The sequence below is a fragment of the Suncus etruscus genome, chromosome 15 (assembly GCF_024139225.1).
Source record: "Suncus etruscus isolate mSunEtr1 chromosome 15, mSunEtr1.pri.cur, whole genome shotgun sequence".
NCBI classification, from domain to species: Eukaryota; Metazoa; Chordata; class Mammalia; order Eulipotyphla; family Soricidae; genus Suncus; species Suncus etruscus.
The window spans coordinates 60,804,069-60,826,374 of record NC_064862.1 but is presented as its reverse complement, the minus strand read 5'-3'; the positions used below and the strand labels follow the sequence as shown (position 1 = coordinate 60,826,374).

At 48.8% G+C, this 22,306-nt stretch overlaps 1 protein-coding gene and 1 pseudogene across 1 annotated transcript; both read right to left on the bottom strand.

The window, feature by feature from the left end:
- Nucleotides 1-3,034: 3,034 nt before the first annotated feature.
- On the bottom strand, nt 3,035-3,216 carry LOC126031475 (uncharacterized; annotated as a pseudogene).
- Nucleotides 3,217-11,060: 7,844 nt separating this feature from the next.
- CD19 (CD19 molecule) lies at nt 11,061-18,185 on the bottom strand. The gene is made up of 14 exons (XM_049788141.1): nt 18,104-18,185; nt 17,604-17,870; nt 17,049-17,240; nt 16,671-16,964; nt 15,404-15,514; nt 15,083-15,131; nt 14,580-14,668; nt 14,174-14,269; nt 13,955-14,056; nt 13,809-13,877; nt 13,661-13,720; nt 13,496-13,552; nt 11,247-11,339; nt 11,061-11,152 (listed from the first exon to the last, which is right to left on the bottom strand). The coding sequence occupies exons 1-14, from the start codon at nt 18,183-18,185 to the stop codon at nt 11,061-11,063; spliced, it is 1,653 nt and encodes a 550-aa protein (XP_049644098.1).
- Nucleotides 18,186-22,306: the final 4,121 nt, after the last annotated feature.

Genomic DNA, 22,306 nt, shown 5'->3' with positions numbered 1-22,306 from the left:
GGTAGAGTTCCTCGAGCATGGTCTGTCCCAGACAACTTTTTAGCTCTTTGTTCACTCCCCTTCTCGTTTCCTGAGCTCCTGGTTTGCTCTGGTTGGACAGAGAAGAAAGCAGACTGGGGCCCGGAGAGATAGCACAGCGGCGTTTGCCTTGCAAGCAGCCGATCCAGGACTAAAGGTGGTTGGTTCGAATCCCGGTGTCCCATATGGTCCCCCGTGCCTGCCAGAAGCTATTTCTGAGCAGGCAGCTAGGAGTAACCCCTGAGCACTGCCGGGTGTGGCCCAAACCCCCCCCCAAAAAAAAGCAGACTGGAAGATGGGGAAACTACCCAAAAGCCCAGCTACTGATGAATGGAACAAGAAGTTGCGTTGTATGCAAATAATGAAATATTAGGCTGTTCTAACCAGGGGCTGGGGCGATGGCACAGCAGTAGGGTATTTGCCTTGTACATGGCTGACCCAGGTCGACCGAAGTTCGAGCCCTGGCGTCCCATATGGTCCCCCAAGCCAGGAGCAATTTCTGAACGTATATCCAGGAGTAACCCCTGAGCATCACTGGCTCTGGCCCAAAAATACAAACAAAAAAGAAATAACTAAAGGAACAGAGAGATAGTATAATAGGTAGGGTGCTTGCCTTGCACACAACTAAACAGGGATCAATCCCCAGCACCCCTAGGAGTGATCCCTGAGTACAGAGCTAGGAAAATATTCTGAGCATTGCCAGGTAGAGCCAAAAAAACAACAAAAACCAAAGAAGGAAATAATCAAGCAATTTGCAGAGGATATCATGATGAATGAAATCAGTCAGAAGGGAAGGGAAACAGATTATGTGGGTGTTAGAGATACACAGCAAGGAGCCAGTGATAGCATAGTAGTAGGACTTTTGCCTTGTACACGGCCAACCCCGGACAGACCAGGATTTGATTCCCAGCATCCCATCTGGTCCCCTGAGCCTGCCAGGAGTGATTTCTGAGTGCAGAGCCAGGAGTAACCTTGGAATGCTGCGGGTTGTGGCCCCAAAACGAGAGAGAGAGAGAGAGAGAGAGAGAGAGAGCAACAAATAGCCAAAGGCAATTCAACAGCAAAACTGAGCCACACAATTGAGTTGGGGGGGGGGAAGAGTGGGATACTGGGGTCCTTGGGGAAGGGAGGTGAATACATTGGTGAAGGTTATGATAGAATGATGCTCCTGAGAAATTAACATTCACAGTATTGTAAACCACAGAACTTCAGCCCACTAAAATATTATTTTGTTTTTTGTTTTTAGGTCACATCAGGGGTTACTCCTGACTCTGCACTCAGAATTCGCTCCTGGCAGGTTCAGGGGCTCATATGGGCATTTGCCTTGCTTGCAGCCAATCCAGAATGAACGGTGCTTCGAATCCCGGCATCACATATTGCCACAGACCACTCCGTCGTTGGAGGGCAGCACTTGGGTTCTCCTCAGAAGACAGGTGGGCAAGGGGTTGGCATAACAAAAGACTCGAAGTCTTGGGTGCTGGAAAGTGGCTAAGAGCTTTGGCTTGAGCCTCCGCTACAGAGCAACTGCATTTATTTCTCTAGGTTATTTATACATCTAACAGCAGGATATTGGCAAAAAATCAAAATACATCAATTTACAGGTTCCTCATTCCAACATATATTTAACACATATTAGCAATTTTCTAGGTATGCTGACCTTATCAAGAGTCAGATCAAATTTTACTATTTTTAAACAATGGCACTCTGGTGATTGTCTATATTTACTATATGACCTCAAACTAATAGTTAATGTGGTTAATCTTTGCTTGATTTTAGAAACCTGCCCAGCCTGAACTGTGAGCAGGACTTTTATTATATTTAATATGTTATAAATTCACCATGTTAAATCTATGTCTGGGGGTCCAGGTTTAGGTCTCCAATCATGTACTGCTTTCCACAGCCTTCTTTATTTGCTTTTTTTGTAAATCCTTTTATTCCTGTGTAAGATGAAATTAAAGAGCCATTGTTCTTAATAGTATTTCTAAAAAGGGCAATTTATAATAAGACACTCTTTTTCCTTCATGCACCACTCCTCTGTTACCAGCCTCATCATACACTCCTGTATAAGGTGAGGGAACAGGTGTAGTTAATCCTATGCTAAGTGGGCCATAGTCTAGTCCTATCTATAGGTGGTTCCCATCTTTTGCCCTGTATTAGATATAATCATTATGTGCCTTGCTTTTTCTTAGGAACATAAGAAATCCTGTTTCCTTTACCTGATCTATATCTACCTTATTATAGGGACACTCATATAAATTTGTCACAGTCCTATAAGTGTCTCCAGCTATCAGGTTTTATGCTATGAGCTTTTCCCTAGATTCTTCTATCAGAAACTTTCCTAATTATAACTGATTCAAAGTTATGGCTAAATGATTCTTACTATTATTATTCTTTTTTTTTGGGGGGGGGCCACACCCGGTGACGCTCAGGGGTTCCTCCTGGCTATGAGCTCAGAAGTCGCTCCTGGCTTGGGGGACCATATGGGACACCGGGGCATCGAACCGCGGTCCGTCCTAGGCTAGCGCAGGCAAGACAGGCACCTTACCTCTAGCACCACCGCCCAGCCCCACTATTATTATTCTTAAGAATATCAGTGATAGCTTTTAAACACAGAATATTAGTGATAACTTTTAAGCAAAATTCCTTGATTTTCTGCTAAAGATTTCTTTTCTTTTTTTTTTAAGCCAGTCAAATTGAGGAGTGGGAGGGAGGGGTTATATACCAACTTTTGTGATACTAACATTAATAAGTTCTGATAAACCACTGCCACCGGACTAGCCTAAAGACTTTTTTTCTAAAAAATTATTCTCGATGGGGCCGGAGAGATAGCACAGTGGTGTTTGCCTTGCAAACAGCCGATCCAGGACCTAAGGTGGTTGGTTTGAATCCCGGCATCCCATATGGTCCCCCGTGCCTGCCAGGAGCTATTTCTGAGCAGATAGCCAGGAGTAACTCCTGAGCACCACCGGGTGTGGCCCAAAAACAAAACAAAACAAAAAAATCATTCTTGGAAGTCTCTGTGTGATTCGTAAAATCATTAACATGTTCTCAAATAATTGTATTGTGGGTTTTCTTTTCTTTTCTTTTTTTTCTAAATGGGGAAATCGCAGGGGTCAGCACACCCGGAGTGCAATTAGTGAGCCTCGCCCTGGGGAAACCACCTTCGTGATCATGGTATCTCCCCTGCCAGGTAAGTATATATTGTGGGTTTTCTATAGAACCCAGTGTGCCTGGGTTACTAGAGCATAAAGTAAGAAAAACAATCATCATTGTTCCCAGAAGCAGTACATGACGTGGGGAATATTTTCTTTTGCTCTGGGACCACCTGCGACTGCTCCAGGAGACTAACTTCTGTGAAGCTTTTGCCGAAGGTCAGAGAACATGGCTTTCCCCATGTCACAGACTCCACTGGAGCTGCTGTGACACCATATGGTCCTCCGTGCCTGCCAGGAGCAACTTCAGAGCCAGGAGAAACCCCTGAGCGCAGCTGGGTGTGACCCAAACATCAAAATAACAACAACAACAACAACAATAAAAGAAGGCTGAAGGCCACTGAAGCTGTAAGAACCATGGCTTCCAAGTGTAGTCTTGAATTTTGGGAGGAGTCATGCCCAGTGGTACTCAGGGCTTACTTCTGGCTCTAGATCAGTTTTCACGAACTTGGGGGCTATATATGGTACTGAAAATTGATCCTGGGTTGACTAAATGCAAAGCAAGTACCTTACCTGCTGTACTATTGTTCTGATTTCTCAGAATTGAGTTTGACTTTCAGGTGTCCCACATGTGTTAGCAGCTCTGCTGTCTCAGTGCTGCACCAAAAAGGGCTGTGATTCCTGGTGCACAATTAAAAAGATGTGCAAATGCCAAATCTTTTAACATTCACAGTACTGTAAACATTAGAACTTCAGCCCACTAAAATTTTTGTGCTAAAAAATAGATGTAATGTTAAAAGATTTGAGCCCTGGACAACACTGTGAGCACCAGTGACCTGACAAGACCACAACCACAGCTTGTGGCTTCCACTAACATTTAGAGCCTTTGTGAACACCACAATTTGAAGTGTGAATTCTGGTGAGCACCACAGCGGGCTGTGTGTGGCCCTTATCACTTTAACAATGGTCACAATGATGGGGTGGGGAGGTTTTTTCTTTTTATATTGCTTTAGTAAACACCTTGGTTTCAAAGTTGTCCACAATACAATTATTTCTGACATTCAATGTTCCAATACCAGTTCCCATCACCAGTGTAACATTCCCACTACCATTGTGCCCCATATCCCATCACCACCATCCCCAGCCTCTCCCTTGGCAGGCAAAAAAAAAAAAAATCCTATATTGATTGTGATAAAATTTTTGTTTGTTTGTTTGTTTTATTGGGTCACACCCGGTAGTGCTCAGAGGTTACTCCTGGTTCTGCACTCAGAAATTGTTCCTGGGGCTGGAGAGATAGCATGGAGGTAGGGCATTTGCCTTGCATGCAGAAGGATGGTGGTTCGAATCCCGGCATCCCATATGGTCCCCCAAGCCAGCCAGGAGCAATTTATGTAGAGCCAGGAGTAAATCCTGAGTGCTTCCAGGTGTGACCCAAAAAATCAAAACAACAACGACAACAACAACAATAATAATAAAGAAAGAATTAAAAATGAGAGAGAAATCGCTCCTGGCAGGCTCGGGGAACCATATGGGATATGGTTCCTAGGTTGGCTGCATGCAAGGCAAACACCCTACTACTGTGCTCTCTCTCTGGCCCTGCTTGTTATGTTAATGGAATTATAAATAAAAACTTCAGTAAAAGAAAATTTGTGGAAATTGTTATATCTTATAATGTGATCATATTAAGGCATCATCAGAATGTTCACTGATTTTATTTGGGGCCGGAGAGATAGCATGGAGGTAAGGCATTTACCTTTCATGCAGAAGGTCATCAGTTCAAATCCCGGCATCCCATATGGTCCCCTGTGCCTGCCAGGAGCAATTTCTGAGCATGGAGCCAGGAATAACCCCTGAGCACTGCCGGGTGTGAACAAAAAAAAAAAAAAAAAAGAATGTTCACTGAGCTGTTTGCTAGTTGAACATTCTAGGTTGTTTTGTTTGTTGACCTTAGGTGGTTTCTATGCTACTTTCCCATCTAATTTGGTGCATTCCTACTGGGGTGTCAGTCATATTGAGAAATTCGGATAGTTGGCCATGATCTAGCAACTCCAGGATCTGTGGAACTGTGCCAATGAGTATGGATGGCAGTAGCTGAGGGGTGTGGATGTGGCTGCCAGGGCTTCAACAGGATGATGACTTGCCCTGCCCTGCTCCTGAGGATTCCTGAGCTTTCAGCTGCAACCAGCGTTCCTGTGAATTTCTGCAGCTTGGTTTGCTTCCTTTCAGAAAACAGTGTGGGTCTACGGGACTGGATTGATGAGTGTCTACATGGTGGAGGCTCTGGGGTGTTGGGAGAGAATTTCTTAGAGAAAGAATGGAGCTATGAATCATTGGGTAAGACATTTGCCTCATACACAGCTGATCCAGGTCCCATCTCAGATGGTTCCTGAGCCTACCAATAGTGATCCCTAAGTGCAGAGGCAGGATTAAACTCTGAGCACCACAGGTGTGCACTTCACAAAAAAGAGAGAAAGAGGGAAAGAAAACAGGCTGTGGGCAGGAAACAGTGTTCAGGGGCTACTCTCAATCCAGTGCTGAGGTGGCCTCACACTGGTTGAATGCATTGCCCCATCCCAGGGAGTTCTTTATTATCATTACTTTCACCACCACCACCACCACTACTACTACTACTGCTACTGCTACTGCTACTGCTATTATTTGCCACAAGGGCAGTATTCAGTGTTTCATACCCTGTGGGTGTACCTATTTAAGACCCTAGACCCACCCATTTCGGGGAGGGGTCTTGGAAACCGGATAGTAGGTGTAACTTTACCTGCTAGACCCTCCCACACCTGGGAGGGGTCTGGGAAATGTTATATAAGGCTTGGACCAAGGGAATTCGGCCCTTTTGGCTTTTTGCGCTTTTGGCTTTTTGCCCGTTCTGCGCTGCTGGGCGCTCTGGCTTTTGGGTTTCTGTGTTCTGGTCTTTGACCAGCATGGAGCCCAAAGGGAAGATGGCTGAAAGGAGTTTAGATGCAGGGCCAAGAATAACTAGTGCTTAAAAGGTTATGAGATAGGCCACACACATGTGGTGAATAGGGCATGAATAAAGTTAATGCTTCCTGAAGCCTGCCTGTGAGTGAGTCTTGATTACGCCGATCACCTGGGCCTGGAACTCGCCAGCTGGATGGGGGATGAAGCCACGTGGCTGGGGCCTAAGCACAAAGGCCTCCATCCATCGCCATCCAGCCCCATCGTTAATTATTTCATGCAACAATACCCCACTTTTTTTTTGTTTGTTTTTGGGCCATACCTGGTGATGCTCAGGGGTTACTCCTGGCTATGCGCTCAGAAATAGCTTCTGGCTTTGGGGACTACATGGGACGCCGGGGGATCGAACCATGGTCCATCTTAGGTTAGCCCCATGCAAGGCAAATGCCCTACCTTTGCGCCATCGCTTTGGCCCCTGCTCTTTCCTTCTTAGGAGCAGAAGCCTTGTGTGTTGGGATTCTGAGCTTGAGTGTTGAAATTCCTGAACCCATTTTTGCCCCCTTTCTTTTTTTTTTTTTCTTTTTTGGATTTTGGGCCACACCCGGCAGTGCTCAGGGGTTACTCCTGGTTGTCTGCTCAGAAATAGCTCCTGGCAGGCACGGGAGACCATATGGGACACCGGGATTCGAACCAACCACCTTTGGTCCTGGATCGGCTGCTTGCAAGACAAACACCGCTGTGCTATCTCTCCGGGCCCGCCCCCTTTCATTGTGTGGATTATTTCCTGCTTTGACGTTTGCTTCCAGGCCCACATCACAGGGGACCATACTGGATGCTGGGGATCAAACCTGGGTCAACTCCATGCAAGGCAAAAGCCCTACCATGGTACTATCACTCTGGCTCCAGAGGCTTAAGTTTGATCCCAAACACAAAATGGTCCCCTGAGCACCACAGGAAATGACCCTGGAGCACAGAACTGGGAGTTGCCCAAGCAGATTTAGGTGTGGCCTCCAAATAAAATAATTACACACTGCATATAATTCACAAGGTTTTCCATTTTTTTTAATAGTTGGGTTCAAAAGAAATATAAAAGGCAACAAAGTCACAAGGCAGAGAGAGGGGCTGAAGCCTGCAAGCAGCCCATGGCAGGGGATGTGGGGGACCCCTGAGACAAGAGCAGGAGGTTAGTAGTAAGACACTCCTGAAGAGCAGAGAGAGAGCTGACGTAAGTGCTGAGCTCAGACATCTCCTCCGCTCCTGGGCATGGAGACAGAGGGCACCACCCCCCAGGAAACAGAAAAGTCTGTTTCTGTCCAAGGAAATAGCACAAAGTCATGGTGCGCAGACTTTGCACATGGGGGCCTGAGGTTTGATCCCCAAGACTGCCAGGAGTCATGTCCCACGAGGGACACATCAAGGGAGATGTGAATCACCCAGCTCACAAAGGACACTGAAGGCCTGGCCTCAGATCAAATTTCTAGTGTAAGAACCGCCCCCAAGAAGCACATGAATAAAATTGTCCAGAGACCCATGGGACCTGTGAGACATGGGGTGGCAGCCCAAGACCACAGGCCCCATAGGTGTGAGTGGGACTAGGGCACCTGTGAGCCTCAGGGCAGAAGAAACCTAATCCAAAAACCTTTCCCACTGTCCTCTGCATGCCTCCTCCCTACCCTGCTACAGCAGTGTCTGGGCTGGGGAGGTCTCAGAGAAGTTTTGGATACTCTTTTTTTTTTCCTCCCGTTTGGTTCTTGGGCCATATCCAGAGCTGTTCAGGAGTCACTCTCGAAGGAACTCAAGAGACCCTTTGCCAGCGAGGGTTGAACATAGGCCTCCAGCATGCAAGCCATGTGCTCAGCATATTGCCCATCTCCCTGGCTGGGAAGGTTCCATGAGGAAAAACACGTTCTGCGAGGAGGGGAAGGTTTTGTAAGGAGAGAAAATCCCATGAGGAGAGAAGTTTCCGTGAGGAGAAAAGGTTCTTCTAATAAAGGGAAGATTCTGTAAGGAAGGGAAGTGTTTTCTCTGTGCTCAGTCTCTTCAGTGCTGTAGTGAACCTTCAGGGCTGCTGGAAGATCAAAGGAGATATCTCTGAGCCACAGAATAATATCCTAATAATGCCTGTATAGAACCCAGTCCTGGGGCAAATTGGCATTTAAGGTCCAAAATTCAAGGAAGAAAGTTACTTATAGGGTTGAGTGATAGTATAGCGGGTAAGAAGCTTGCCTTGCACACAGCCAACCTGGGTTTGATCACTTATGGTCCCCTGAGCTCACAGGAGTGATTCCTGAGTACAGAGCCAAGAGTAAATCCTGAGCACCACTGAGTTGGCCCCAAAACAAATAAACATAAAGTTGCCTCAAACAGAAACAGGTGAGGCTCCTCTGGGGACTCATGGGTTCAATCTATAGCACAGATATTACAGAAAGAATCATGTTCTTTGGGGCAGGAGACATAGCATGGAGGTAAGGCGTTTGCCTTACATGCAGAAGAACGGTGGTTCGAATCCCGGCATCCCATATGGTCCCCTGAGCCTGCCAGGAGCGATTTCTGAGCATAGAGCCAGGAGTAACCCCTGAGCACTGTCGAGTGTGACCCAAAAACCAAAAAACAAAAAGAATCATGTTCTTTGACAAGGGCCTGAGACAGTGCATCTGGTAGGGTGCTTGCCATACAGCTGGCCCACCCAACTGACTCATCCCTTAGCACAGAGCCAGAGTAAGCACTACTAAGCATAATTACCACCACCACCACCCCCAAAAAAAGAAGGAATAGGATGTCATGAAAAAAGAATACGCACTTTAAGAACATTACTAGATAGGCCTTCCCACCTACACAAAATGAGCCCTGAGCACTGCTGAATTCTAAATGTTGAATGTAGAGACTAAAATGGACTGGTCAGACTAATAGAGGGTAGGGATAGAATTGAGGGTTTCACACTGAGCCGCAGCTCTGACCCCACTGAAACTTCTTTTTTGATGTTTGTTTGCTTGGTTGTTTGTTGTTTTCCAAGGAATAAGTTGGGGTTTGTCCATGCCCAAAGGTGCTCAGAGGCTATGGTTATTCTTGGTAGACCATGCTGCACAAGCCCTCTGAGCCATTTCCCCAGCCCCACTGAAATGTCTTAGGCAGACAAAGAGGTACAAGGGCTGAGTTTCAAAGGCCTCTTGAAGGCCAAGGACTAGAAGCCCAGGCAGCAAGATCAGCTATTGACTGGACTGCAGCAATAGTATAGGAGGTAGGGAATTTACCTTGTATGTGGCCTCCTTGGGCTTAATCCCAGGCACCCTCTATGGTATCCCTAGCCAGCCAGATGTATTCCTGAGAGCAGAGCCAAGAGTAATCACTGAGCCTTGACAGGGATAGCTCTCCCCCTAAATAAGACTACTGAGGCAGAAATTTGGGGGTGGCGGCTCTCACCATCCTGGTTTCAGGCCTGGTGGCTTAGCAAGTCTCCATCCTGGCTTCTCCAGACAAATAGGCGTGGCATGGTGTGTCAGGTGGGGGCCAGGGCCTCAGTTACAACTGGTTATCTGGTGTCCTACCAGCCCTCTGAGGTGTCAGAGCTAAATACCACTCAGTAGAAACTTTGGTTTCTAGCTACAAAACCAACCTATGGCTGGGGATGGGGCCAAGCAGTAAAGCATTTACTTGGTATGAGTGAGGCCCTGGGTTCAATCTCTCTCTGGCACACACATAGAATTAAAAATTAAAAGCATTGAAATTTCTGAGCACAGAGCCAGGAGTAACCCCTGAGCACTGCCAGTGTGGCCCAGAAACCAAAACAATATAGCAGTTCCAGTAAAAGCCAGCTATGCCTGCCATTCAGGGTCCACTCCACCTCATCAGGCACCCCGTGCCCCACTGATGGGTAAAAAGACTGAATAAACAACTAAGAGAAAGGGGCGTTTGCAAAAATCTTACTGGACAGGATACTGCTCTTTCTTTCTTGAATCTGAGGGAATAGAACACCCCATCTTCACATTCATTCCCCTACCACACTAGGAGAATTCCTCCTCTGATAAGAGAGCCCAAAGGGTTTATAGGTTTCCATGCACACAAACACAAATGCATAAACACACACACATACACAGTTATACACATTCTTTTTTTGTTTTGTTTTGTTTTTGGGGGCCACACTGTTTGGTGCTCAGGGGTTACTCCTGGCTAAGCGCTCAGAAATCGCCCCTGGCTTGGTGGGACGATATGGGATGCCAGGGGATTGAACCGCGGTCTGTTCCTTGGCTAGCGCTTGCAAGGCAGACACCTTACCTCTAGCGCCACCTCACCGGTCCCCACATTCTTTTTTTTTTTTTTTTTTTTTTTTTTTTTGGTTTTTGGGCCACACCCGGCAGTGCTCAGGGGTTACTCCTGGCTGTCTGCTCAGAAATAGCTCCTGGCAGGCTCAGGGGACCATATGGGACACCGGGATTCGAACCAACCACCTTTGGTCCTGGATCGGCTGCTTGCAAGGCAAACACCGCTGTGCTATCTCTCCGGGCCCCACATTCTTTTTTTTATTGGTTGTCTTTTCGTTTGGGGCAGAGCTCAGGGGTTACTCCTGGCTCTGCTCTCAGAAATCGCTCCTGGCAGGCTATGGGGACCATATGGGATACTGGGAACTGAACTCATGTCTGTCCCAGGTTGGCCAGATGTAAGGCAAACGCTTACCACTGTGCCGTTGTTCTGGCCTCATGTGGTTACACATATTCTGAGCAACCTTACTCCAGAGATTGCAGAGTCTAACTGGGGTCACAGATTTCAGCATCAGGTGTAGATCTCTGGGGCATGAGGAAGTTCAGTTACATAGAAGCAACTGTGATTGGGGAAGTCTTGGAACCCTGTAGATTTTGGTAACCCTTCTCCCTCCCTGAATATTCCATTTCATTACTGCTTCTTAGCCATCTCCCTCCTGCCCTCCCCCTTTTTCGAATCCACTTACCAGATTACCCGAAGGGTTCACCTAGTACTCCAGGTGCCCGTGTGGCCTCCCCCTGACCAGGCTGGTCCAGGCTCATCGGAATTATCCATGTTCTCATAAGAGTCAGCATCTGGGTGGGAGCAGGAAGGGGGAGACATGGCAGCTTGCAGCAGGCTGTGGGCCTCAGCTTTGGAGCAAACAGGGGCCAGAGGAGAAACACCCACCTTCCTCACGATTGGGACCAGGCTGGCCCCAGGGGGAGCGAAGTTGGGGGGCTGCATACAGGATCCCTCTCATATCCTCATAGGACTGGGACCCTGCTTGGACAGGGATGGGGAGCAGAAGGCCAGGAGCTTGGGGCAGAATAGAACAGCTGGAACAGGGGGCTTCTGTCATACTTAGAAGGGGTGAGGATGATCAGGGTCCTTGTGAATGATGGGGCTGGGGTTAGGTATGGGTTAGACTATGATCAAGGTCAGAGAAATGGTCATGAACAAAACAGGGCAGGGGAGGAGAGATAGTACAGCAGGTAAAGCAAATGCCTTGTATAGGGCCAACCTAGGTCCAATCTTGGCATTCCATGTAGTCCCCTGAGTACCACCAGGAGTGACTCCTGAGCTCAGGAGAAACCCCTGAGCACTGAGTTCCTGGTGTGGCCCAAACACAAAACAAAACAAGAACAAAAAAACTGGAAAAAGGGACTAAGCCAAAGAAAAAACAAAAAAAGGGGCCGGAGAGATAGCATGGAGGTAAGGCATTTGCCTTGCGTCTAGAAGGACAGTGGTTCAAATCCCAGCATCCCATATAGTCCCCAATGCCTGTCAGGGGCAATTTTTGAGTGTAGAGCCAGGAGTGACCCCTGCGCACTGCCAGGTGTAACCGAAAAATAAAATAAAATAAAAGAAAGGAAGGAAGGAAGGAAGGAAGGAAGGAAGGAAGGAAGGAAAGAAAGAAAGAAAGAAAGAAAGAAAGAAAGAAAGAAAGAAAGAAAGAAAGAAAGAAAGAAAGAAAGAAAGAAAGAAAGAAAGAAAGAAAGAAAGAAAGAGAAAAGAAAAAAAGAAAGAAAACGGCAAAACTGGGGGCTGGAAGACAACTCAATGAGATTGACTATTTGTTGGCCATGCACAAAGCCCCAAGTTTGATCCCCAGCATTCATGGCCACCCGAACAACACAGGAATGGCCATGCTGGTCACCAGAACTGCCAGGTCAAAGCACTGGGTGTTTTGGTTTTTTGTTTGTTTGTTTCTGAGTCACACCTGGCTGCGCTCAGGGATTACTCCTGGCTTTGTGCTCAGAAATCGCTCCTGGCAGACTCAGGGGACCATATGGGATGCTGGGAATTGAGTCAGGGTCTGTCCCAAATTGGCTGCATGCAAGGCAAACGCCCTACTGCAGTGCTATTTCTCTGGCTCCCCAGTTTAAAAAAAAACAAACACAAAAGTTTGAGAGAAGGGCTGGAGCAATAGCATAGCAGGTAAGGAATTTGCTTTGCACACAAGCTGACCCAGGTTCAATCCCTGGCATCCTATATGGTCCCTTGAACACTACCTGGAGTGATTCCTGGACACTGCCAAATGTGTCCCCCCAAAAAAAATAATGTAGAATTGGAATATAGAATTAAAGGAGGGTCCAGGGAGATAGACAAAGGGGTACAACAAGGGTCTTTCATGTGCAAGGTCTAGAGTTCAACCCTAGCACCACATGCTCACCCCCAACACCACTTATTGCAGTTTGAATATTTTTGGTTGCTTTTGGCTTACAATCTACCAATGCTCAGGGATTACTCCTGGCTCTGCACTTAGAAACCACTCCTGATGGTGGTCAGGGGACTGTACGAGAGGCTAAGTATCGAACCGGGTCAGCTATATGCAGGCAAAAGCCCTACCCACTGTACCTACTGTTCCACCGCATTCATCTCCCATATGGTTTGGTAATCCCAGAGCATCTCGTTGGGGAGATAAACAACATAAAAACAAGAACTATAAGGAGTTAAAGTGATTATCATAAAGGAGTTGTATAGGGCTGAGGTCTGCAAGGCAGCCAGGATGAGTGGAGTTAATTAAGTCAGCAGGAACTGGAGCTACAAGTACAGTGAGTAGGGCACTTGCCTTGCACGTAACTGACCAGGGTTCTAATACCTGGTACCACATATGATCCCCCAATCCCAACCAGGGGTGATCCCTGAGCACAAAGCCAGGAGTGAGTCCTGAGTCAATATTGTCAGGTGTGGTCCAAAAATCAAATAAAGAAATTAGAGCAGAAAGCTTGCCACAGTGCGGGGCTACTGGGAATGGGGACTGGAGCTGGAATAGAGGTTAATAATGTTAGGATTTAAAAAAAAAAAAAAAGTAATGTTAGGAGACAAGTCTAAGGTTAGGATTGGAGCCAGAATCAAAGTCAAGACCTGGTAGCACTGATGCTACCAGGAGAGCCCAGTTTGGGCATGTTGAGCAGGTGTCTGGTATTTCTTACCAAGGGAGGTTGCCTCCCGGCTGGCATCCCAGCCTGGCCCAGGGGGGCTCAGGAAGTCTAGGGAAAAAAGAAAAAAAAAAAGAGGTAAATCACTATTCCTCCTGGCTCCCAGGGTCCACCCTGTCTCTCTGCCCACAGAGGGTTATTGGTCACACACACACACACCCATAGTCCTGGCCACCGGCTGGCTCAGCGATTCATCCTCATTCTCATAAGAATCAGCTGCTGCAAGGAAAGAAGCGTTTGGGGCACGGTTCCTGCAGCCCCGCAGGTCAGTCTGTCCCTGGGGGGCCCCCACCAGGAACCCAATTACCATTGGAGAAGGAGTCTTCATACTCAGGCTCCTGCGCCTCATCCTCGGGGTGCTCGTAGCCACTGCCATCTGGTGGAGAAGGAGGTGGCAGCGAGGAAGGCTCGACAGAGGGAGGCGCGCTCCAGAGGAAGGGGGAGCACACTTACCCCGGGACAGCTGGTCTGGCCCAAGGTTCGAGTCGTTTTCATAGAACTCGGACCCCTCCTCGCTGTCCGGCTCCTCATAGGCCTCCCCTTCCTCATCTGGGCCTAGAATTTGGGGGCCAGGGGGATGACAACAGAGTTAGGAACCCCTCCTCTACTTTTCCCTCCACAGACAGCTCCAGCACCCCGTGGGGTGGGAGGAAAGACCGGCCCCCAAGTCACCCGCCGCTGGCGGGCTCCGCGACCCCGCGCCGCCGGCCTCCTGGACATAGTGCGGTACGGCGACTCCCAGGCCTGCAGCCCACCGAAGAGCGCGTCCTGGAGAGAGGAGCAGAGCAGGGGCGGGAAAGAAGAGAGGGGAGAGGAGGTGTGGGTCGGCTCCGCGCTGCCGGACAGGACACTCGCGGCCTAGACAAGCACGGAGCCCAGGAAGCGGAGCCCAAGTCTAACTAGGGACGCACTCGGGGTCACCCATGGTCTGCAGGGAGCTGGAGGGTCCGGTCCCGCTCGTGGGGGCGTGACTACGGGAGTGGGCGTGGCTACTCATATGGGGCGGGGCTTATTATGAATGAAGCCCTTGGGATTGGCGAGATAAGGGAGGTGGGTGGGGCTTGGCGGTGCTTCCTACCCGTGGCGGAAGAGGGCGTGGAAAGGGACAGCACGTTCCCGTACTGGTTCTGGGCCCCGTTTCCCGTCGGAGGCGTCACTTTGAAGAACCTGGCCGAGAAAGGAAAGTAGACTGTGAGGCGAGGAGATCAAGGGAACCAACAAATAGATACGCAAGCTCCCGACTACGCTCTGAAGTTCAAATGTGGCCCGCGTTAAAATGGGACCCAAGATGTAGTTCAGTGGAGGATATAATAAAGGCCTGGTTTGTAGATGCAGGGCTCTGGTTTTAGTTCTCTGCACCACCCACCCAACCCAGTGTGTTCTCTCTTATCCTCAGTCGAGATTGGAATTGCTGCAAGAAAGTCTTTATAGAGGAGGTGACTTTGAAGCTGCACTTTGAATGTTGGTAACTCACGGAGCTGGGGAAAAGACCCTGAGCAGAGGAAGCATCAAGTGCAAAGTACCAAACGCAAACACTGGAATGGGGGACTAGAGGACTGGAGCACCACACATCGTTATTACCTTCTGGCGGGATCCGTCATTCGCTTTCTTTTCCTCCTCAGGATCAGAGCTGGTGGGATTAAAGAGAGCACTCAGAGGAGCCATTGCTTGGCAAGGGGAAGATTTGGGGTCTCTGGGATCACTTAATCAGTGGAGGACATGGAAGCTCGAATTCCAAGGAACTCGGGAAGTTGGGGAGGTAGAGGAAAGTGGGAAACAGGGTTGTGAAGCCTGTGGGAAGCAGGGGAGAAGGAAAGGTATATGCATAGCCCTGTAAATGTGGGCTCTCCTGGGGAAGATGGGTGGGATTTAGGCAGAACAACTGGTGGCTATTTGACTCACCTTTGCGAAGATGAAGAAAGCTCACCAGGGAACCCAAGCAGAAGATCAAATAAATCAAAGTCACCGCAGGGACTTTCCAGCCTCCTGTCTTCAGCAGCCAGTGCCACACTGCTAGAGGGACAAAGACCCACCTAACTTCCTAACCTCAAAACCTCTAAGGACCATAAATTGGGGTTAGGGAGAAGGGAATCAACGTGCAGATACCTTGAAGTCTCAAGAGTGTCTGCTCCCTCCCCTGAAGACAGGGAATATGCCACCATGCCTGACCCTGGGCCTGGAGCAGGACAAAAGTCAGGAGCAGTGTTGGAATTCAGGGGCACATGATGATTTGCACTTCCTGCAGTTCAGGGCAGTCACAGTGAAATGTAAAACAGGCACATTCCCAAGGTGAGATGGGATGCAGTGATGTGCTGAGTTCAAATTCCGAGTGCAATTTGAGGTTGCAATTGAGAACTGTGGTCAAAATTGCATGAGAGGATTGTATGTGGGAGACAGAATGAACAGGCCAATATGTCTAATCTGATGGTTGGGATGGAGAGATACAGGAAGTATGGCCAGGTAAAGTGGGAATATATGGGCAGGAGGCATGACTTTCCCTTACAAAGGGTCACCCAGAAGCCTGTGCTTAAGGAATATGGAGGAATTCATTTTTGATATTTTGGGTTATTTGGGGGTACTGGTTTTGGTGCCATACCTAGTGGTGCTCAGGGGTTACCCCGACTCTACACTAAGGGATCAATCCTGGTGGGCTGCCAGGAAATGAACCTGTGTCAGCCGCATGCAAGGCAAGTGCCCTGCCTGCTCTCTCTGGACCCTGCTTGGAAAAAATATTGAATCTGACTCTACCAGCTGAGCCTGCAAAAACCCTGGGACATCAGCAACAGTTCCCAGAGGTGGTTGGGGTTTGGGGGACTCTGGAGCCTGGAATCAGGTTACCAAGGCTCTGTGGCTGAGGAGCTGTGGAATGGAGGAAGCCCACTAGGAAGAATTGGGACAGGGATGAGAGACAGAAGGCAGGATTAGAGTTCCAGACTCCCATCCTGAGGAGTCTGGGAGAAAGAAACCAGCACTAGTGGGAATAGCCACCAGCCATCATGGGTGGAAAAGACCAAGAAAAATGAGGTGCCTGAGGGTGGAGAGCAGGAGTCCGTGTTCTGTGTGAAGCTGGGGTTCAGTATGAACCCCAATTGGAGTCCAAAGTTAATTGACTTTGCTGTTCTTCTCAGTAGCCCCACCCAGACCCCCCCATGATTGGGAGAATCCCCACCTGACTGGGCTGTGACATTCAGTTGCATCCTGATGGTCTCATTGCCAAAGTTGCAGTGGTAGGTGCCGGTGTGTCGGGCACTGGCCTGGGGCAGTGAGAGTACGGCTCCTCCTCGGACAGTGACTAGCACCCACTTCTCCATGTCAGTATCATCCTCTCCAACAGTCAGGCTCAGCAATGAAAGTTTAGACTTCTTGGGATGTACACGGGTCCAGGAGATGGGGCTTCTGGTCCCAGAGGCTTGGGGCATCACACAGGGCAGCCAGAGTGTGGAGCCAGGTGCCACGGTGAGGTCTGGGGCAGGGAGAACCAAGACTAGGAACCCCTTCAATTTGCAGTCACCATCCCCACCCCAGGATCCTCACTCACCGCCATCACCTTGGCTCTGGTTTGAACTATGTCTCTGTGGGGTACAGGTAGGCCCTGTCTTTACAGGTACGGGCTGATCTTTGTCCCACACATACAAACTTGTGGCATGGCCAGAAGAGGGCAAGGCACCCTCTGAAGATCCATTCCCCAGGTCACATCTTGGGTCATGGAGGTTTGAAATATTCCACCGGAACAGTTCACCTGGGAAGAGGGCAGGGCCAGATCCAGAGATGTCCAGTACAGAGAGACCCAGGAAGGCAGCAACAAAGACATAGGAGAGAGATTCAGACCCAAAAGAGAAGGGCTGGGAGATGGCTCACAGGCCTGTGGAATCCTTTCCAGGTAGAAGCCCCTGGTTTAATCCCTGGCACCACATTGTTGCCCAAGCACCCATGGGAGCAACGTCCACACACCATCAGGTGTGTCCCCAAGTGAAAGAGAGAGGGCAAGGAGGAGATTTGGGCAGACAGAACAGTCTGCTTGCCCATCAGCAGCCCCAGACCTCCCTAGGGCCACAGTGACTGCCAAACTCCACCCAGTACCAGACCCCAGCCAGGCCCTCACCACTGCCCTTCACGCTGACTGTCCAGCCAGATCGCCATGCCTGTTTGGAAGAGGCATTCCCAGTGCACTGGTAGAATCCCCCCATCTGCTCTGAGATATTGGAGATAATCAGCCAGATGCTCTGGGGTCCCTTCTGCACCCTCAGGTCTAGTAACCCTTGGTTCAGCCGTAGGAAGGGTGTTGTCTGGGCCTCACGATACCAGGTCAGGTTCTCAGGAGGACCCTCTGGAGGGTCTTTGAGGCACTGCAATACAGCATTGTCTCCCTCTGTGGAGAAGAGATGGAACAAGAGGAACCCCAAGTCCAAGTGACACCTCCCACTGAGTTATAAATCCAAGGATCCAACTAGTGAGGACCACTTAAGCCCTCAGAGCCCTTCCGCTCCTCCCTGAACCCTACGAGCCAGATAGCTGAGGCCTTGGTGGGGTAAACTACTTAGCAAAGGGTTTCAGCCCCCATCTTCCAGTTCCAGTGTCTCCATGTGTATCTTTCAGTCATACCTGTAACCTGTACCAGATGTGGTTCCTGGGGTTGGACTGCCATTGGGCTGAGGAACAGAAGCAAAGAGAGAAGAGTCAGCATTGTCACGGCCAAACTCTCCGGGACACCCAACTTCGAAGCGCAGGGGATGCTGGGGCAGGCGGGGGTGGGAGGGCACTGAAGCATAGGTGTCTATGGGGAAGGTGGGCAGTCCCTCCAGGGAGGAAGGGGTGGTCACGCCTCAGGCCCTCTTCTCTGTGCACCCCAACAGACCCACCAAGCTTGCCTCCTCACTGAACCTCTGTTTTATTTTCATCCCAGCCATTGCCACCAGGTGAAATGTCCCATTTGGTGTATCTGCCTGTTCGCTTTCAGTTCCTTCCTTGGGCCAGAGACTTTTTGCCCTGATTCAAGATGCCCAGACCTGTGTGAGGCACAGCAAAGGGGCCCTAAATACCAACTAAATGAACGAGTCCAGTTGCCTACTTCTCCACTTACTTACTTTTAAATCCCAGGCTCTCTTCCATTTCCTGCCACACATGCCCCCCAATGTATTCACTCAACCAACATCTTAGATCTCCTAGATCTTGTTGCCACACTTTGTGCTCCTGCCAAGCTGAGTTTGAATTCTCCATCTCTGACACCATGTAAACTGGGGATACTAATAGCCCCATTTAATGAATATATATATTGGTGAAGATTAAATAGGGATGGGGCTGGAGCCAGAGATAGCTCAGGCCAGAGTGTGAGGGCTGTGAGGCCCTGAGTTTGATCTCCAGAAGTGCTGTACATCATTCCCCAGTGTGTGTGACTCTAGTAGCCAGCTATGGGATCCTGAAGCCACTGAAAGTGTATCCTCACAAAGCACCACAATCAAATGTGTGGAACTACTCCCCACACACACCTCTCATCCCCACACACACACATCCCAAAGTGCACACTTCACTGCAATAACAAGAAGGGAAGAGTGAGAGAGTTTGAAAATAGAGAAAAAATATCCCAGAGAGATAGTAGAGTGAGTAAGGCATTGTATTGCATGTGGCTGATCTGAGATCAATCACCAGCATCCCATAAGGTCCCCTGAACCTGCCAGGCATGATTCCTGATCTCTGAGCCAGGAGTCACCCCTGAGCACTGCTGGGTGTTGTCCAAAATGAAGAAAAAATATAGAGATAAATAAGTGAGCTGCAGAAAAATCTGTGTGGCATTCTTAGGGCTGGTTTTTTTTTTTTTTTTTTTTTTAGGGCTGGTTGTTAAGCAGAGAAGAATCACTAATGAGCTGAAGCTGCCCAGCAGATTCCCAAGAAAAGAGGCCTGATTGTCCCCAGAAAGCTCCTGCTTTATTTTGGCTGGAACCCATTTAGCACAGGGAAAATGAAGGTTCTCAAAGGGCAGAGAGTAGTCTGAGACTCCTCGTGGAGCACTAAACAGAAGAAGCAGAGCTCAGAGTTCAGTTTGTTCAACTTGCCCTCTCCTCGCTACTATATCTCCCTCTTTCTTTCTGTCCCCCCTGCACTCAGGACCCTTGGAGACCTGCTTTCTCAGTTGCTGTTTCCCAGGCTGTCTCACCCATCTGTGGCTTCCTGTTTGCTTCAAGCAAACCCCAGGGGACCCTCCAGTTGGTAGGTCACCCACTTCCCCTTAATGGGGTTGGGGTGACTGGGAGGGGAAAAAGCGAGGCACTGAGGAATGGAGAGGGTAAGTTGGCAGGACCCCCATTTGCCTTCCATGCAGCAAAATCTTTCATTCCCAGCTGCTTCACTGAACAATCTTCTTGCCTGAACAAGCACAACAGTCCCTTGCCTAGAACATTCCAATGTCTTTTTATAGAGGAAGGAAGGGTTTGGGGACACACCTGGCAATTCTCATGGGTTACTACTGGCTCTATACTCAGAAATTACTCCTGGCAGCCACAGGGGACCTTATGGGATGCTGGGGGTCAAACCGGGGTTAGTGTTAGGCAGGAAAGTGCCCTGCCCCCACAATCCTATCTCTCCTGCTCCTCCATTTTCGTTTTTTTTTTTTTTTTTTTTTTTATTAATATATCAATGGAGTAAATGCTTCAAACATTGCCTCCAAAGTCTTTACTTTTCCCACCACAATCCTCCACTGCTGGGGATTTGCTCGGGCTCTTTCTGGATTTCTCCCAAGGTTCCACTCCGCTGGCTCTCTCTTAAGGTTCAGGTCCCAGTTCAAATATTACTTTTACAGAATGGCCCTTCTCTGATCTGGGAAGTACTTTCACCTCACAGCTGTTTTATTTCCTTTCTAGCACTTGCTCCCATCTCTCACTGTTGGCATATTGTTTTGCTCATCTCATTGGCCTACAATCCTGGACTGTTCACTCTGACACTGGATTGTCTGGTCTGGTCCATTGGTAGGCTAGAAGTGTATCCTATATCTGCAGGGAGTGAGGTAGGCCTGGGAAATGGATCAACAGGCTGGAACACATGCTTTACATGCAGGAGTCCTGAGTTCATTTCTCAGCACCACCTGGTCCCTGAGCATGGCTGGGAATCCAACTAATTGCTGAGTCAGGAATAGTCCCTTAGAATCACCAAGTGTGCCCCCCGCCCCCAACAAAAGTACATTACAAAAAGGGAAAGAAGTTTTTCTATTCCCCCTTGCATTCAGTTACCAAGTATTGTCTCTTTCTCTCCTAAATATTTCTAGAATCAACTCTCTCTTTTTTTTTTTTTTTTGTTTTTGGGCCACACCCAGCGGTGCTCAGCGGTTACTCCTGGCTATCTGCTCAGAAATAGCTCCTGGGCCCGGAGAGATAGCACAACGGTGTTTGCCTTGCAAGCAGCCGATCCAGGACCAAAGGTGGTTGGTTCGAATCCCCGTGTCCCATATAGTCCCCCGTGTCTGCCAGGAGCTATTTCTGAGCAGACAGCCAGGAGTAACCCCTGAGCACCGCTGGGTGTGACCCAAAAACCAAAAAAAATAAATAGCTCCTGGCAGGCACGGGGGACCATATGGGACACGGGGATTCGAACCAACCACCTTTGGTCATGGAACGGCTGCTTGCAAGGCAAACGCCACTGTGCTATCTCTCCGGGCCCAACTCTCTCCTCTTTTCAGATTCTTCCCCTCCCCACCAAGATCCTCTTTTGCTTCCATACCTCCCTATATACAGAAGCCACTTCCATTGTCTTGACCATATGCTCCAATGGCCCAGTGGTCTGCAGGTTAACATCCCACCTGAGAGATGTCTGGGATCTTAGTGAGAGCCGATCATTGCACCCCTGCCCACCACACAGGAAGTCTAGACTTCACTCACAGGCCAGAAAGTTATTACACATTTATAGGGTCCAGAGTGATAGTACAGCAGGTAAAGACACATTTTTTTGTCTTTTGTATTTGGGGTCATACCCAGCTGTGCTCAGGGTATGTGCTGTTGCTGGCTCTGCATTCAGGAATCTTCAGGAATCACTCCTGGAGTGGGCTCAGGGAACCATATAGGATCCTGGGGATGGAACCCCGGTCAACTGTGTACAAGGCAAATGCCTACCCACTGAACTATGACACCAGCTCCCCAAATGCTTCTTTTTGTTTTCTTTTCTACTTGATTTTTAGACTGTACTCAGGGATCACTTCTGGTGGAACTCGGGACCATGTGAGTTGCCAGAAATCAAACCTGGGTTGCCACTTACCAAGCATGTGCCCTCCTTTTGTATCATCTTTCTAGCCAGATCCTTGTGATGCTTTTTTGTGTGTGGGCACACCCAGCGGTGCCCTGGGGTTATTACTGTGCTCAGAAATCATTCCTGGCAGGCTGGGGTACCATATGGGAAACGCCCTACCGCTGTGCTATCTCTCCGGGCCCCTCCTGATTTTTTTTGTTTGTTTGTTTTTGGTCACACCTGGCAGCACTGAGGGGTTCCTCCTGGCTCTAGACTCAAAATCATTCCTGGCAGGCTTGGGGGACCATCTGGGATGCCGGGATTTGAACCACCGTCCTACTGCATACAAGGCAAATACCCTACCTCCATGCTATCTCTCCAGCCCCAGTGATTCTTTTTTTATTTTAATTTTTTTTCTGCTTGTGTCTTAAGTTCCCCAATGGCTATGGATTTGACCTCCTTTGTGTACCTATCTGCCACCTGTGACACCAGCAAAAGGTCTATTTTTTTTTATCCCCCCAACCCCAATATTTAATATATTTTTTATTTAAGTAACATGATCATAGTTGGGTTACAGTCATAACCAGAACATCACCC

Bases quoted from the DNA above. Each gene is read 5' to 3' on its own strand.
- CD19 (XM_049788141.1), bottom strand. From the start codon at position 18,185: ATGCTGACTCTTCTCTCTTTGCTTCTGTTCCTCAGCCCAATGGCAGTC. The intron at 17,871-18,103 runs GTATGACTGAAA...TCTTCTCCACAG, and splicing joins ACATCTGGTACAGGTTACAG to AGGGAGACAATGCTGTATTG. The intron at 11,340-13,495 runs GTAAGAAATACC...CTGTCCAAGCAG, and splicing joins CCGGGAGGCAACCTCCCTTG to GGTCCCAGTCCTATGAGGAT.